Raw genomic sequence first — 18,548 nt, 5'->3', positions numbered from 1 at the left:
TTCACAGCCAGGCACATGGTTCCCTATTCCCAAACCACGAGATTCTACCCTTTGTTGCTACACCTTTTGGTGGATGGGATAGTCATGACTTTGACTCTGGGCATGTCCTGTGCTGATCGCTGTCTTCTTATATACCTCTTCTATACCTCTCTTTTTTTATGTCAGCCTCACACCATTTGTCGCTTTGGAAAGTTTCCGTCAGGCAGCTTGGCAACCCTGGAATAGAGCTGAAGGGGTTTGGCGGGAGGGACAGTGGAGGATTGGTCTCCTTACTACCTTGGAGATGAGGACTCATTCACTTCTCCCTCCTATTAGCAATGAAGGCTGGTTCATGGCATTCTCCTCTTTCAGGATCTGAGCAAAATCCCAATTATGGAGAGACCTCCAACAGCCCCCTGGCTAATTGATGCCAGGACCTGAATTTCCCATCCCTTAACTCCTCCCATTACCTACCTCTTCCTCCTCTTCCTCTTTAGGAAAGGGCAGGTTTCCTGACCACAGGACTCAGAATACTACCTGTTGTTCACATGTGGTAACCTTGAACTGGACATGGCCTCCCTTCTTCCTGGGGTTTTAAAGACTCATGCTTTAAAAATAGCAGCCTGGAACCTTAAGGAAACCTATTATAACCTATTATAAAGATCAGTCAACAATCCTAGTGTCTTCTAAGGGCTGGGCACATTGCTAGGTTTTTTTAACATAACAAAGTCAAAACAAACAAACAAACAAACAAAAATGTCTGCCCCAAAGGAGCTTTGTTCTACTGGAGAGATGATATGTGCATAAATACTTGTATACAGATTGAACATAAAATCACTATGAAATGGTCTGAAGAGGTGGGACATTAGACAATGGGGATAATCAGGAAAGGCTTTGTGTAGGAGGCATTGCTTAAGATCAGTCTTGAAGGAAACTGATTCAGAATTTGTGCATTTTAAGTATGGGTCATGGCCTGTGAAAGTCATACAGAAGAGGTGCAATGCCTTGTGTGAGGAGCAGCAAGGACAGTTTGAGTATGGGAAGAGTAATAATATATAGGGTTGGAAAGGTAGGTTGAGGTTAGATCATAAAATCCTTTAAATGCCAATCAAAGGAGTTTCTATTTAGTTACTAGAGTTTATTGGGTAAAAAAAGTGACATGGTCATGCCTAGTACTTTAAGAAAATCACTTTGGCCATTGCGTGGAGGGCAAATTGAAGAAGGAAAACAAATAAGGCAAGGAGACCAAATAAGAAGACAATGGCCTCATATAAGAGTCCTCTTTTAGGTGAGAGGTGCCAAGTGACTGAAGTGGGGTGGGGGGGTGGGTATGTGAGTGAAGAGGGATTGAATGTAAGAGGTGTTAGTTTTGGCAACTGAATTGATATATGGGATAAGGGAAAGTGAAGGAGCAAGGATAATGGCAAGGTTGGGACCCTGAGAGGTTGGAAGGTCAGTGATGCCCTGGATCAGAAGTGTCAAAGCCGTGTTGCTCCCCACAACACTCAAAGTTTCATCTGCAGAACCAGATTAAAATGTTACTGGGAAATATTCATCCAATTTCTGAAATCACAATTAGTCCTTGTGTGGATCAGAATTCTCAAGTCTTTCAAAGTCATTTATCTTTAGAGTGTTGTTATTTTTCATAAATATTTCTTGCTTTTGCTCATTTCCCTTTGCATCAGTCCATACAAGTCTTCCCAGGTTTTTCTGAAACTACCTCTTTAATAATTTCTTATGAAAATTTAATATTCCATTGCATTCCTATATCACGGTTTATTCAGCCATTGTCCAGTTAGTTGGGAACCCCTTATTTCTAGTTCCTTGCCACCACCAAAATGAGTACCTATTAACATTTTTAGACATATTGATCCTCTTTGATCTCTTTGAAGTATAAACCTACTAATAGTATTGCTGCAGTAAAGAATACATGTAGATTTGCAAGTTTTTTTGGAAGTTAAAAATTGCTTTCCAGAACGGCTGTACCAATCCACAGATTCACCAGTAATTCATTAATATACTTGTTTTTCCTGCAAGTCATCCAGCATTTGTCATTTTCCTTTTTTTTTTTGTCAGCTCTGCTAATCTGATGGGTGTGGGGTGGAACCTCATGGATGCTTCAGTCTTATATCTCTAATAATTAGTGGTTTGGAGCTAAGATTTCTTTCTTTGAAAATAGCCTATTCGTGGCTTAGCCATTTATCAGTTAGGGAATGATTTTTATATTTTTGAATTGTATAAATATACATATTAAATCTTGAAAACAAGATCATTATTAGACAAACTTGTTGCAAAGATTTTTCCCAATTACCTGTTTCCTTCCCAATTTTAGCTGCATTATATTTGTTTTGCAGAACTTTTAAAAGTTTTCTATAATCAGAATTGCCTATTTTTATCTCCTGTCATCTCTCTGTCTCGTTTGGTCTTAGATGGTTCCCTATCCATTCTTCCAAGACATTTTGAAATCTAAGGCATATTTAATATGGGGATTTGTCATGAAAAATACTAGACTTAAGAGTTAGTGACCAAAATTATATATATATATATATCACGCTAAATATTTACTTAGGTGCTAAATTTTTTGTAGGCCTAATGAAAGCATCCTACAATTTCTACCATTTTTTTGTATAATCTGCATTCATTACAAGTCCTAACTTCTTAAGGAATTCTATAATTTTAATATAATTTAATTTAATGTGATGTTATTTAAAGGTTCTGCAATTTTTGATAGCGATAATCTATTCCTAAATTGCCATCATAAAACCCTTTTTCCACAAATAATTCCACATGACTTCCCAGGGAGTTGGGGAGGGGGATCTGCAGCTCCAAGGCCTCATGTGGCCTTCCAGGTCCTCAGGTGCAGCCCTTTGACTGAATCCAAACTTCACAGTGTGGGGCAGCTAGGTGGCGTGGTGGATAGAACACTCACTGGCCCTGGAGTCAGGAGTACCTGAGTTCAAATCCAGCCTCAGACACTTGACACTTACTAGCTGTGTGACCCTGGGCAAGTCACTCAACCCCAACTGCCTTGCCAAAAAAACCAAAACAAACAAACTTCATAGTGAAGTTCCCCATTCCTTCTTTGATGCTTGTTCTTGACATATTTTTGGCTGAATTCTTGTGGATGTTATTCTTATGATTTCATTCTTGGATCTTAGCCTTTTCAATAAAATACTCTAGGATCTTTACTATACTCGGGCCTTTTTAATATATTTACAAAATATGAAAAATCTGTGAGAGTATAACTGATTCAAGGGCATTACAATAATCCACAAAAGCAATATAAATATTAAAACTACTTCAGGTAGTTTGCTCAATAATTACTAAATTGGTAAAAAGTTGCTTTTTATACCCCCCTCAGCACTTTTATGGAGTCCCTTTATTCCTCAGTCAAATATTTATAGATGTTTATCAACTATGAGTTTAATATATCATACATATCATACATAAACATATAAATAGCCTATATTTGGATGCAATCCTATTGCTTTTATTTTTGCTAATAAATAATTACTACCTTCTGTTAAGATAGTTGGAATCTGATGTTCATCTTAGAGTAAGCTTAAAAAGTTTTGCTAGTAATTCATGCACCATCCCGAAGCATTCGAATCAGGAATCATGAATTTCATCTGGCCCCATCCCCTTCCAGTACTGTAGAGAAACTATAGTTTGTTCCCTTCCTTGATGTCACTGTTCTGTCATTCAACATATCAAGGCATTCCATTTCTTATTTTATCTAATTTATATTATCATTGTGTGTGACTTTCCAGATTCCTTTCCATATGGCCTTAAAATGTGCCAAGATATCTCTCTCTCTCTCTCTCTCTCTCTCTCTCTCTCTCTCTCTCTCTCCTTCTTCCTCCTTCCCTCCCTCCTCCCCTCCCTCCTCCCCTCCCTCCTCATCTATCTATCTGTCTATCATCTAGACATTGATATGATCTTCTAGTGCCTTCCCATTGATCTTTAATATGTCTTTCAAATTTCCTCTGCCTAATAGTGTTTGAGAATTGTCCATAGGATTATTTCCTTATAATTTCACTTTTTCTCATGTGATTCTTAGTATGTGCATGGCAACTTCTGAATACATGCTACTGTGTGCTTGTCCCAAAATTTTTTTATGCTTTGTATTAAATACTGTAGATGAATGTGTTGTTTCCACATAATTAGATCAGCTTTTATTGAATTACTTTATTTTGATATAACTTGTTACTGCTCAACTCATTGGATACTTGTTCACATATTCAAAAATGGCTTTTTGGAATCCCAGGCTGAAAATGCCTCTTCCTTTTAAAAATCATTTGAGACATTGATGTGCTTTTATCATTCATTTCATTATTAGATATAATTTCTAGAATTCTTGCAAGTGAACTTCAGGGTTTTCCTTACTGAGGTTTTAATAAATCCTTGGTATCATCTCTTATTTCCTTTGATCTGAAGTTTACGGGTAGAGATTGCCTGCTCTGATCACTGGTGCATTGTTGTGTGACTTGCACCTGCACGTACCCTTGATAAAAATAGTATAAAGTCCTTGCTTACAAACCTGGGCAGGTATGTTTCTGATTTTGTTGGAGCATAATTAAAGTGCTTATGCTTTCAGTCAATTTCATGCTTCCTTGTGATTTGCCCATTTTTAGTGATAAGAGCTAGTTGCACTGAAACATTTCCAGCAGGTACAAGGTAGTGGTATATGTGATTTGTTCAGATGCACTATTTCTCCTTGTTGTGATAACTGAATATAAAAGCGCTCCACTGTCTTTTGTACCTTTGTTTTTAGCTGATCATTCAAGATATTTTTTGAACAGTGCCAGCCTGCACCTCTATAGCACCCCATCTATTTTGGAGATTCTTCAGAGTAATTCCATGATAATGGTGAGAGTGTTAACCCCAGAATTGATATTGTAAGGGCTCAGTTATTCAGTTTCCTGGTTTCTGCCAAGGCTTCATACATATTGTAGTAGCCTCAGGGCACCCAAAGACCTTTGATATTCATTGCTCTGGCTAACATTCCCTTACTCTGAAATTCCTGCTCCTTACCTAGTCTTCCATGGCAAGTTTGGCTTGGAGGAGGTGATTATGATTATGATAACAGTTACAATTAGGGTAATTTTCCTAAATTAGGTAAGGATATAATGAAGAAAAAAAAAGATTGTGAATAAAAATTTTCTAGAAGTTGCTATTAGTTCATAAAATAATGGATTTAGTCTGATGGTTGTATAAGTCAAGAAAAGTTATCAAACACTTGCTATGTGTTAGGCACTATGCTAAACCCTAGAAATATAAGGAAAGGTAAAAATAGCCCCTGTCCTCTAATGGGGAGAGGGAGAAAAGGTGAAAACAAATATATAACTACAAGATAAGTAAAGGATCAATTAGGGATAATCTTAGAAGGAAGACACTAACATTGAGAATCGGGAAAGGATTTTGGCTGAGGAAGTTGAGGTGAGAAAGGAGAGAGTGGTAGGCATGAGGACAGCCAGTGAAAATATGCCTAGTTGGGAGATGGAGTAACTTGTTTGAGGAAAAGCAAGACAGCTAATGTTAGGTATTGTTATTGTTATTATTAATATTATTATTCTTATTCTCACAATCACTGGGTACATGGAGAACAGTAAGATATAAAATGACTGAAAAGGTAGAAAGGGGCTAGGTTATGAAAGGATTTAAAAACTAGAGGATTTTATGTTTCACCCTGGAGGCAGTAGGGGTCACTGTAGTTTATTGAATCAAGGAGTAACATGGTCAAACATGGAATCTCTTTGATACGAAATCGGAGTAGGGGGAAAATTGAGTCAGGGAGGCAAACCAGAAGTCTATTACAATAGTTCAGGTGTGAGATGTTGAGGAACTGCACTGGGGTGTTAACAGTGTTAGGGAAGAGAAGGGGGCATGTGCCAAAGATAAAGCAAGGGTAGAATTGACAAGACTTGTCAGCAGATTGGATAATGGGATGGGAGAGCAGAGAGAGAATATGAAGAGATAAAGTTGACAACTAGATTGGTAGGTTGTTTGACCAAAAGGATGGTGGTTCCCCTTGACAATAACAGGGAAGTTGGGAAGAGGGTAGGTTTTGGGGAAAGACAATGAATTCAGTTTTGGATATGTTGATTTTAAAATGTCTATGAGATATCCATTTCTTGATGTCTAATAAGCATTAAATACAAATAAAGTACAAGGGTATATTCCTAAAACTGAATGTAGAAATAATCAGCAGTCTTTTCATTCAAAAGAACCATGTTTTCCCTTTCAAGATTTGATTAGATGTGAAATTCCTACCAGTTTTTCTAATTACTTAGAATTTTGGATTTTGACAGAAGGTTTAAGAACAAGTGTGGAAGTTGTTATGTGTTCCCTTTCATTTCCATGTCATTTCTCATGTAAATCGGTAGGATCATCAGAGGCCTAAAAAACACCCAAGTATGGAATGCCAGCATCTGGCTCATATGATTAACATGTGATCATAAGTGGAAAGAATCATTATTTCCATGTTCTCATTGTTCTATTGCATAGAATGGCCATCTGGGTGACTTGAAATGGGCAAATGGATCAAAATTTAGTTTCTGTTCCATTCATGAAGAATACGTGCATACGCCTTTGGGAAACCATCCAAATATATGAGTCATTCTTCTTTATATTTACTGTTTACCATTTTTCAATATTTACCCTTAATCCACACTTAAGAATCTGATCTAACCAATAAATCTATAAATTTAATTGGTTCTGTGGATATTTACTCCTCAATTTGCTTTCTAAATAATATAACATCTACTATTTTCTTCTCTTAAATTTTCCTTACAGAAAGGGGAGAAAAACCTGGAATAGTAGTAACTTTTAACTTATACTGATTTGTGAAAATGTAGACCGTGTTTTTGTTTATGACTTGAACATCTGTATGGTTGCCCAGATCTCTGCCTAGATATGTTAATCAGAAACTATGGTGTATGAATGATTTGGGTTAAACAGCTTGAATCTTGGCAGGTAGGACATATTAACATAACTCATTTTGTAATGAATACTGCTCTCAATGCTCATGGGATTTGCTTCATGGCCAGAGCTATGGAACAAAAAAGACTGACAGTAAGATAAAGATCAAACAATGTGACGTTAGCAGACAATCCAGTCACCAAAAAATTGGCAGGCTAAGGATTTCTGCATAGCCAAAAAAGTAGAATTACCAAATTGGAGCTGAAGTTAATCTCCCTTTGCATTTTATGTTTGTAATATATTTAAGTTGCTGGCTGTGAAATGCTAATTCACAAGTCCAGTGTTGTAGTATTGTCCCTGGCCAAGCCCCACTACCAGGTGATACCTTGTGCATATGCTACAAATTTTCCATATAAATTATCCATCAGAGCACAGAGCTTCCACAGGAAAATGAGTGCAGAGCACTATCACTCACAGTATGTATTTTTATGATGGATAGTCTTATTTTGCCTAGACTTAATTCTTGTCTCCCAATAGACATCGAGGCAAAAATAATTTATCTTCAGACTTGCCCAAAAATGTTTTCAACTTTGAGCAAGCTACAATATTATATTAGCTTAGAACATTTGGATAAATTTGTGTCAAGGAGTTAATAAATAACTAAACTACTTGGCTGAAAACCAGAAATAAAACAATTTATTCTTGTCAGATGGCGGTGGTTAAATTATGAAAAATAGCTCTCTGAAGGCTTAACTGATCTATGAATTGCATTAGTGGCTTTTGCAGACTTCCTTGGACCATAATACATTGAAAGCCATTTTTCCTGTATCAAGGATAGTGAAATATATCCTTAAAACTTGATATTGCTTTATGATTTGCATTTGTACATTTTTACCAGAAGGATAATAGGGTATCAAAGCCATAATATAACAAAATAAGGTGACTCAATTTTCCTCCCTCTAATCCTTATCAGTTTGTCTACATGCCATAGTTTTAAAGTTTACTTAGTGAAGTTGCTGGAGTAACTATTTCCTTTCTCACAGAAACTGAGTGGAGATTTGTCAGACATGAAAGGAATAAGAAAATCAATCCAAATATAAGAATAGAAAGAGAAAAGAAGTAAAAATAATGCAGTGAGTATGAAGAGTTACTGCCTCCTTTTGAAGACTATATCATTTTAAGTTCATGAAGACATGTGAGTCAATGGTATTGCAAGCTATAGTAAGAAGGTTTTCCTAGGATATGGCAAATCAAAATGATTGATGTTTCTCCTTTTCCCAGTAGGAAATCAGATGTAGGAATGTGGTAAATATATACAAAAAATCTATTTCTGTCTATATCTAAACCAACATTTATATCTATCTCTATTAATATCTACATCAATTTATATGTATGTATATCTTCATATATATCTACATTTATCTGTGTGTTTATATCTATATCTCTATATCCGTCTATCCATTCATCTATTTGTCTGTCCATCCATCCATCCATTCATCCATCCATCCATCCATCTATCCTGAGACAGTCATATCCCTACAGTGAAGGTGATGGGAGAAAAGGAAAGAAAGAAGTCAGATACTGGATGTGGCTGGCTGACTAGCGGCAGGCCCCATTCCCTATTTTAGGACACATTACCCTTTGTGATATCTCTAAACTGTTGTCATAGAACCCTTCTTTTTTCACTTTTTTATTAATGAAGATAAATAATTATTAAAAGAAAATACTGAAGGGAGGGGGGACAAGAAATTCCCCTTCCCTTGAGGTTTATATTATGAAAGAATTTAAATTTTGCAGAATTACAGAATTTGAAGGAAACTCATATCCAATTTGGTCCAACTGACACCCAAACAGGAATCCCTTCTGCCACACACTTAGCCTTTAAACTTTTGCTTAAAAACCTCCAGCATCTATGGGAAAATCTGCCATCTCTGCAGCCCACTGGGTATTATTTGTTCCACTGTTTACCCATATAGATGCCTTGAATCTGCTGTCTTCAGTTCCTAGCTATTGTTTCTTATTTGAAGAGAGTAAATCTGATATATTTGTATTTTCTACAGAGCTATGCGTTATCTTATTAAAAGCACAACATCAACTAGCAAGTGTTAAACTCTTAATTATGTGACAATCAGTGTGCTTAGCACAGAGAATACAAAGAAAAAGCAAAAAAAATCCCCTGCCTTAAATGAACTTACATATTGCCTAAATGTACAAATATAAGTAAATGAACAAAGAAACTCTTTGCAATTTTGAATAATTTAAATACCATTGCAGTACTTTGACTTAGAAGATTTCTTTGCCTAGATTTTGGCAATCTGTGAAGCAAGGGCTTACAAAAAGAAATTAACTCTCAGTAAAAATATTGGACTTGAGGAAGATCCATGGTCATTATTTGATATCAAATAACTTGAAAGTATTTATTTCTAGTGAATTTTTCCATTTTGTTTAAATGAATGGAGAACTGATTTTGTTGAATTATAGACCATGCAACATTTAAAGAGTCTTAGGGAAAATGTAAATATACATATGTTCATATTTGTATATATGTATATACATACATATATAAATGTAGTGTGGTATATATACATATACATATATATTTAAATGGAGTGTCATATATAAAGTATGCATAGTATAATATATGTGATATTGTACACATTTCATTGTATTTATTATTGTATATAATGTAATATACTACAATATTTATTTATAATACATGTAAGATATAAATTCATATATATCAAATTAGGAAATAAAAAAATTTGTTTTTAGGGACACTGGAGAATGCTTTGGGAAAATGATAATTTGTCAGGGAGAAGTTGGATTCCATAAATTAGAGATGCAAGTAGCTCTTAGGAATCCTCAAATGAGAATAGAGTTGCTCTACTTCCCTTTTTTTTTTTTTAACCTCCAGTACAGCTTAAGGAGTGATGCTTCAGTTCAAATCAAGTTCAACAAGTATTTATTGAATGTCTACTTCTGAGCAAGGCACTATTCTGAATGACAGTGCATCAAGTGAATGATATAGCACGTCTATTTTCCAACTTATTGATCCAGTGACTAGAATCAAGCTGACAATTATTTTTTTTTCATTTGACACATTTTGACATGTGCTCTCTTCAGTGACTACAATATTTTTGGTCTTGTGATTTTTTATATAAGGACTCATGCTTTTATGAGTTTAGACACTCCCACTAATGGATTGCCACCCCTTAAAAGCTTCCATTGCCAAGAAAAATGTTCTATCCTATAGCCAGCTTTCTGGTAATGTCTCTGTCTGTGCTTAGCTAACTGGTCCACAGATCAGACGATATATCCTGGTGTCCTGACCAGCATTCTAGGTTGGTAGAACTTACCATAATTTTCACTCTATTGATATATCCTTTGATATAACCCAAGATGAACTCCATGCCACAATCAGGCATCCATCAAAATAGGTTCTTATTGGAAGTGATCTTATTTTTGAAATAATACTCAGCCAGCTTGAATGCAGAATAAGCCACATAGTTCCTTTTACTTGCTGGTTCATTTTAATATTCCTACCTTGAATTTTTAGCTTTATGAAGATAAGAATGTCCTATTTAACCTTGTTCACAGAGATCTTGGATATATTCATATAAATGTTTATTTTTGTTTTAATTTTGTTCACAGAGATCTTGGATATATTCATATAGATGCTTCAGGAATCTTAAGATAATGTTACTGAACACGAATTAAATCTTTTTTTTTCAGTTTTTCTCTTCTCTTTTTAAAAAAATGAGTTGAAAAGTCCAAAAGAAAATTCAAACGTCTTTTTTAGTTTCTTTTCCCCCTGCAACCTGTTTTTTAAATTAAAAATTACCTTCTAGGTACAAATCAAAGTTACATAGAAGGATCAATGAACTAACAATTAGATTTAGTCTCAGGTGGAAAACGTATTCTCTTGGTATCCTTTTGTGCATGCAATAAATACTGGTATCATACTTCTGCTTTGACATAAAACCCATTCTAATTGAAAAGTATTATGAGCTAGAACTTTTATGTCTCCTTCAGTTCTCCAGGCATTCTTCCCTAATTCTTGCAAAAATCCAAAGATGCATGTGTGTATGTGAAAGTATGTCAAGTAATGTGTGTATGTGAAAAAGATTTAGGTTGATTAATTTTGTTTGGTAATGCAAATCAAAAATTCTTCGAATTTTTTTTTGCCAATTATCTTCCTTTGTAAATTATGTCTCTGAGCTATTTGTCTTTATTATGATATCTGTGTGAAGTTGCCTGGAAATCTTCACTGCAGAATTTGTTCTTGAAGCTTTTAGGGAGGACAGAATAGGTAACCCATTTTGAATAGTTTCTGTTTTATAAAGAAGAGTAAAACTTTAAAGAAACAGAGGGGTGAAATCCATTGATAGTTACCTCATAGGAAAAGAAAAGTCATTCAAAATGTTGAATTGGTACTCCCAGAGAGAGGTGGGAAGGGAGTTAGTAGGTGAGGAAAATGAAAGCAAGAATATCGTTGTTTGGAGAAAGATGCAGTGGCAAATAGTATCTTGTTCTGCCAAAAAAAGAAAAAAGAAAGAAAGAAAAGAAAAAGAAAAATAAATTCAAGGAATATGAAGAGTGGGAAAAGACTGTTTAATGTGAAAATTACTGAGTACCTGGCCTTCAAGGGAATAGTTTCACTATAGTGGTAGAAGGAGAAAGTAGAGAAGTGAGGGAGTGGAGAGAAACTAGGGGAAATAAATATGAAGTCCACTTTCAAGAAAAAGTTTGGCAATGTAAATGAGAGAGACTATGGTAATTTAAGAGAGAAGAAGGACCAATTGGAGTTGGATTTGATTGTTGTTGTTTGTTTGTTGTTAAAATAAGGGGACTTGGGTTTGTCTATAGGAAGAAGGGAGGGACCAGTGTAGAAAGACATATTAAAGATACAGGAGAGAAAAGTGATCATTATGAGGTTTAGGGAGGAAATTTGAAGGAAAAGGTCATTACTTGATATTTAATGCTGAAAATGTTGTAGATGTGGCCATGTCAGTAGTTTCCTAAAGTAAGGAAGTGGGGATGGAGGTTATAGAAATTAAGGAAGTTGAAGAACTTAGAAAAATGGTATAGATATTAAAGCCCCCAGGGATGGAAATGAGAGATTGTCTAGAGAATAAAACTGTGGAGTATATCCTGAAATCATAAGAAAAAGAGTGTCCTCATAATAATAAATGATTACAACAAAGATATGGAGAAGCTGGCCTCACTGTTGAAGGCAACATCATCTTCTTCATCTTTTAGGTTCACAATCTTGGTGTTGTCCTCACATCCGTATTCTCACTTCGCATTTCAGAAGTTACCACATCTTGTCTTTTCTGTCTCTACAATATCTAGTGAAGTCTCTTATTACTTTTTTCCCTGGGCTGTTGTAATGACCTCCTAAGTGGTCTCCCCACCTCAAGTCCTTCCCCACTTCATTCTTATCCTCTACACAGCTACCAAAATGGTTTTCCTATCATGTTACTTCCTCATTTTCTCCAACACCTGTTAAACTCTCGCAGCAACTTATTATCTCTAGGATCAAATATCAGTTACAACATTAGACATTTAAAACTGCTTATAACCTGGCTTTTTCCTCTCTTCTCTTCTTCATACATCTTCCTTCCTTTCCTTCCTTCCCTCCCTCTTCCTTCCTTCCTTCCTTCCTTCCTTCCTTCCTTCCTTCCTTCCTCTGTCCACAAAGGGTACCATACTCTTCCCCATAGGTGCTATGCCCAAGGGAATGTAAATTTTGATCCCTGAAACTTCACAAGATATCTTGGGGTTTATGGACTAGATTTCTTTCTTAGGAATCTCTCCTTAAACCCAAATCACTCTGTTTATCATTGATTGCCCAACAATAAGTCCCAGCCCAAGCCCTACTTGGTGATTGTTTGGGACTGACTGGCTCAGAGTGAATGTAAATACCAATTGTTTTTGTTTGGGCCAGAAACCCTAAGAGTCTTCCCCTCCCAGATTGGCTTTTTTTTTTTAAACTAGGTAAAAGAAGTCATTCTTTGCCTCATTTCTTATCTAGTCTTAGTCACTGAATAGGCATTACCTCAAGCAAGCTGAGACCTGAGAAAGACCTTAACTTAAAAAAGCCAAGGTTTCCCACTGCATCCAGGACCATCTCTAGTCATCCTGATCTATATCTTGCCACCAGACCTAGATGGCTTCAGAGGAGAGAGTGAGGATAGTGACTTTGCACAGCCCTTCCTCACTTAAATCCAATTCACTTGCAAGTCATGGCATCCCCTAGTATGCCATGGTACTTTTCGAGGACGAAGGTCAAACAACAGCAACAATAGTCATACATATTACTCACCCTCACAGATTCTATAGTCCATCCATACTGGCCAGTTGCTCTTACCTCATACCTGGTATTTTATTTCGTGTCCTCATCCCCCCTAACATCTGCTTTTTAGAATCCCCAATTCCTTCAAGATTTATCTCTAGTGCCACCTGCTGTTGGAGACCTTTGTGATCCTTCCCAGTTCCCTGTGCTTTCCCTTCTAAAGTTACCTTTTATCTATTCCATATGTGTCTTGTGAATTACAATATAGGCACATCTTGCCTTCTTAATTTAAATATAAATGTTTTGAAGTTTGGAATTCTTTTCTCCTTTTACTCATATCCCCAAAATTCAGCACAGTAAACACTTACATTTAATAAAAGGGCATGCAGTAAACAACTAATAAAATGTAGAAGATGCTATTTAGTTATAGTAGCAGAGGAATCATTAAGGAATAGTAATGTGAGAAAAGAACAGGGAAGGTAAGGGGTATGCCAACTCTTCTGCCCAACTGAGTATCATAATTTTTGCTAGTAATAATTTACATAATGATATGTGAGAAATGGCATAATTTTGGCAAGGACTTAAGCCCACTTTATAAGTCCTGTGAATTTCAAATCGACCATTTGATGACTTGGGAAGTGAATATCACAGCTTTTCATTTTGAATTCATTTGTTATTTGTGGGAGAAAATGGTTCTTGGGTTCCTGTAATTTTATCCCTCTGTGTAAAATGTACATTCCTACTTATCATTGATATAGTCTTTTAATATTCTTAGAAAAGATGGGCAAATTTTATATAGATCTCTACAAAATATTGTGTGGGAAAAAATAACAGAATAGGTTATAAAAATGGACATAGAACATATTATTAAGCAAGTGATTTTTTCAAAAAAAATTCATTTTTCAAATAATAAAACTTTTTTCTTTCTATTTTAGAGTAATGAAGTTGTCTACTACAATGCAAAAGATGATTTCAATGAGGTAAGTGTTATGTATTTAATAAGAAATTTGTTACAATTTGCAAATAAATTATAATTCTGTTTCCTGGATTTATTTTTATAGGACAAATTGGGAGCAATAATAGCTACTTTCAGCTAGGAGTTTTATTGTATCAGGTATTGTAAGATAATACAAGCAGATACTCATTATTGAGAATACAGCCAAGGGTAGAATTTTATTGTAAATGTAACTTATATGCAATTGTCAATTCAATGAGCAGTCATGACTAGGATTCATGTTCAAGTGATATTGATACAGCCTATATATTTTATAGCATTAAATATCAAGTAATTAAATCCATTCCTTCACAAAAAAATGTACAACTTTTTGTTATACAAAAGGTTTCTGATTTGCCATTACAATATCAGAGACAAAATCATAATCAATGGGGGTGGGGGGAGGCATTTCATAAGATCTTGCTGCGTATCAGACACTGTGGTGAGCTCTAGGGGATAAAAAGAAAGGCAGAAACGGTACCTGCCCCTAAGAAGTTCGCATTACAGCGGGGTGAGGATCATATAAAAACAGGTACAAATAAGGTTGGTTGGTTGTTGTCCTTTGTTGTCAAAGAGAACCAAAATGACATCACTGTGTTTGACTTAAGTTACAATGCATCTGACTGTGGCTGATTAGACCAATACGAGCTCGGAATGCTCTAAGAAGATACATGTAGAGTGGATGAAAAGTAAATTTATAAGGAAAAATTAGGAAAGAAATATTAAATCCAGGGCTCACTAAAATTCTGTTTAGTTAAGATTTCAGAAAAAATAATGGGTTTAGTATTTCTCCAGCTAAATGCATAAGCTCAAAATTGTCACAATCTAGCCCAGTCTATATTATTCTCTTCAGATGATCCATTAAAGTAATTCTTAAACATTTTGGTCTTAGGGCCCCTTTACAAACTTAAAAATTAACAACCCTGAAAAGCTTCTGTTTTGTGGGTTATATCTATTTACTGCAGTAGAAATTATAACTGATATATTTCAAATGAATATATGTGTATATATATATATTTACTAAATCATTTAAAATTAGCCCATTATATGTTAATATAAGTAATATTTTTAAATGATGGTATTTTTCAAAACAAAAAAAAATAGTGAGACGAGTAGCATTGTTTTACATATATTTCCTATCTCTTTAATGTCTAGCTTAATAGAAAACAGCTGGATTTTTATATGTACTTATATATTTAATCTGTTGTGATTTTTTAAAATAAAATATGTGGAGAAAATCTAGCCAGGAAGTTAGAAAATGTAATCATACTTTAACAAGCAAATAACATTTTAGTATTGTTATGAAAATAGTTTTGATCTTGAAGACCCAATTAAAGAGTCTCAGGGATCCCCAGGGACCTTGGACTAGACTTTGAAAACACCTAACTATGGGATTCTTTTTCCGGTAAATTAATAGGAAGGTCAGGCAATGAGGAGTTTATAATAGGTATGATCTAAAATAAAATTATCCATTTTATGGAAGATTAGACCATGTATACTCTAAGATTCCTTCCAACTCTAAGATTTTATGAGTCATGATGGCTGTAATCATCTGAAGAGATCTGATAAATAGTGAAGACCAAACAAACTGATGGTTTTATGTTCCTTATTCAGCATACATTGGCAAGCACCTGTCCAGGCAAAAAGATTGCTGTGGGCTGGAACAAATTCCCACACAGCTGATATAGTGAGTAGAGCATTGTGATCAATACAGGAATTTAATCTGTGCCTTATTCAGAAGAAGGATGATAGTGGTGATGGACAAGAATCTTGTATAACAGCTAAGTGGAACTTGATAAAAATAAATGTACTGCTGCATCACCATTTTAGCTATATTAACCATCCATGTGGAAGGCCACATGATCAATTTCTTTGCTCTAATTGGTATTGATTGTGTACATGGATGAAATTAATGGGTAGTCTTTGCCATGATCCAATTTGACTGTTCTTTATAGAAACAGCCTTAGGATTATCCTTCAATAGCTGCTGCGGAAGAAGAATATGTTTATTTCAGTTCTCTTGATAGCTCTCAAAATCTTCGTCTTGAAAAATCTTCGTCTTGAAAAATCTTCATTTCTTTATATTCGTGGATACTGTTGCCTGTCACTGCTGCACGTACATGGCATTGATCACACAAACAGAAGCCCACATAGTGTGCCTATGTATATGTATACTTATATTTTTGTAAAACATGAGATAATTTACTCATGTCTATCAAAGTATTTTGCAAATGACAATTTACAAGACCATTCTCATGGGATGGTATTCAGTGTACCAAGTCCCATTCTAGTATACCAAGGAATATGAATTCCTTCAACCACCTAAGAAGAAAGACAAAGAAATGGAAGACTCAATTTCCTTTGTTTTAAACTTTCTGTTTATCATTTCTGACAATAATTAGACTGTAGTGTATGAAATGTGTAATTGAGACGTATACTATCAAAAAAGCAGTTTGTACAGTTGCTATCCAGTGACTGCAAATAGGATATCCCCTCAGAAGGGTATACTTAATTTGTGAAAGGTGGAGATTTAGGGGCAGCTAGGTGGTGCAGTGGATAGAGCACTGGCCCTGAAGTCAGGAGGACCTGAGTTCAAATCCAGCCTCAGACGAAACACTTGACACTTACTAGCTGTGTGACCCTGGGCAAGTCACTTAACCCCAATTGCCTTAAAAAAAAAGGTGGAGATTTTTGTATGTTTCTGTTTGGTTCATGCATATTCATGTGGTTATCACTTGAAGGAACTATAAGAAATTGATGTGTGGTAACACCAAAGTGAACTGGAAGTTTTTTGTTGTGCATCTTCAACAATCTTTTCAACCTTGAGAATCATCCTCCATATGTTTTGAACATAGACATTCAGGGTAATTCCATGATAAATATATTAACATGGACTCACTCAAAAGTGGTTGAGGTCTTCTTATTGATGTTGTCATTATGTTATTAATATTAGTAATAATATATTTATTAGGGCTACCAAAAAGAATGTATCTTATGAAAAAATACCATCCATCTACTGGTCCCTTTGACCAGTATAACCTTCAGATGCACACATGCAACTTTGGAGATCTTAAGACATGAGGGAATTTCTTTTTGCCTGCCATAATTTTAAGGCAATTTGAATATTAAAATTGACAAGACAAAATAATTAACAAGAATAAAAAGAATATCATTGTCATGTTAATTGTGAACTATGTTATAGGTCCAGACTCTCCCCCTTAAAAAAAAAAAAGAAAGAAAAGAGTTCGCTATGTTTTTACTGCCTGTAAGCATTGTTATATCACAAAAATTGTACTGTAATTTTTAAACTAGATCATAGCTAATGGTCTCCTTAGAGATGTATTCTTCATTCCCACCACTCAGAAATATTTCTTAAATAATGTCTACTTTATTTTAAAAGATGGGGTGAAATTTTCAAACTTTTTGGAGATATCCCAACTGCCTGTTTTTATTAAAGTTTTAATTTATAAAGCTATGCCAGAGATACTGTAATTATATAAGGCATTTGCACAGATATTCTGTGTTTATATGCTACAATCAAACATTGCATAAAGATTGATCACATCAATACTGTAACTTACATTTTTCCGTAAACTAATGAAGAGATATATAGATCATGCGGAACAGAACAATTTAATTTATTTCATTGATTTTGCATATTAGATGAGAAAACAAAAAAAATTATGTAGGAAATTACTGGATTACTCACTTGTATATTTTCTAGTTTCTTGATATAGAAGTGGATATAATTTTTATTAAGCAAGCCCAATTACACCAGCAAATTTATGCCCTTTAAAATGTGTATGCACACCAGTTACTGGTGAAAAATTGCTATTGAATTCTTCAGTATGAAGGTTTCTTATGCTGACTGGTGATAACCTCTTGATGGTTAAAACCTCAGTCTTTGCACTCAATTCAATTCAACAGGAATTTGCCGAGTATCTAGTATGCCCTAGGAACTATATTAAGTCTTCAGAATACAAAGAAAATAATAATAATAGTAAAAAAAACATGGCCCTGCCCTCAAAACACATATTCTAGTAGGGAGTATTTTGGTGGGGAGAGGACTAATAACTGAAGAGATGAGGGAAGGGCCTTATTTAGGAGGTGGTACCTGAGCTACACTTCTAAGAAGCAGAGGTGATAAGAGGCACCATTCTGGGTACAGGAAACCACCTGTGTAAATGCACCATGGTAGGAAATAGAATGTCTTGTATGCACGTCATAGGTTAAACTAGTTTGGCCTGAAAGGGGAATTTAAAATTAGTCTGGAAGTTTAGGTTGGAGCCAGAATGTGATGGGCTTCAAACTGAATACAGAGTAGTTTGTTTTATCCTGGGGTCTGTGGAGAGTCATTGAA

At 35.1% G+C, this 18,548-nt stretch overlaps 1 protein-coding gene across 2 annotated transcripts in view; it reads left to right on the top strand.

Annotated features, from left to right (window-relative positions):
- CACNA2D1 (calcium voltage-gated channel auxiliary subunit alpha2delta 1) overlaps positions 1 to 18,548 on the top strand; it is a 665,469-nt gene that overhangs the window by 385,132 nt on the left and 261,789 nt on the right. For both annotated transcript variants that reach the window (XM_027838804.1, XM_027838803.1), the window contains exon 5: positions 14,131 to 14,175. In XM_027838804.1, coding sequence (XP_027694605.1) covers positions 14,131 to 14,175 — 45 coding nt within the window. The remainder of the gene's footprint in view (positions 1 to 14,130; positions 14,176 to 18,548) is intronic.

The sequence above is a fragment of the Vombatus ursinus genome, unplaced genomic scaffold, assembly GCF_900497805.2.
Source record: "Vombatus ursinus unplaced genomic scaffold, bare-nosed wombat genome assembly UNPS02014830.1, whole genome shotgun sequence".
NCBI lineage: Eukaryota > Metazoa > Chordata > Mammalia > Diprotodontia > Vombatidae > Vombatus > Vombatus ursinus.
The sequence above is the reverse complement of the archived record's forward strand: the minus strand, read 5'-3'. Positions and strand labels throughout refer to the sequence as shown.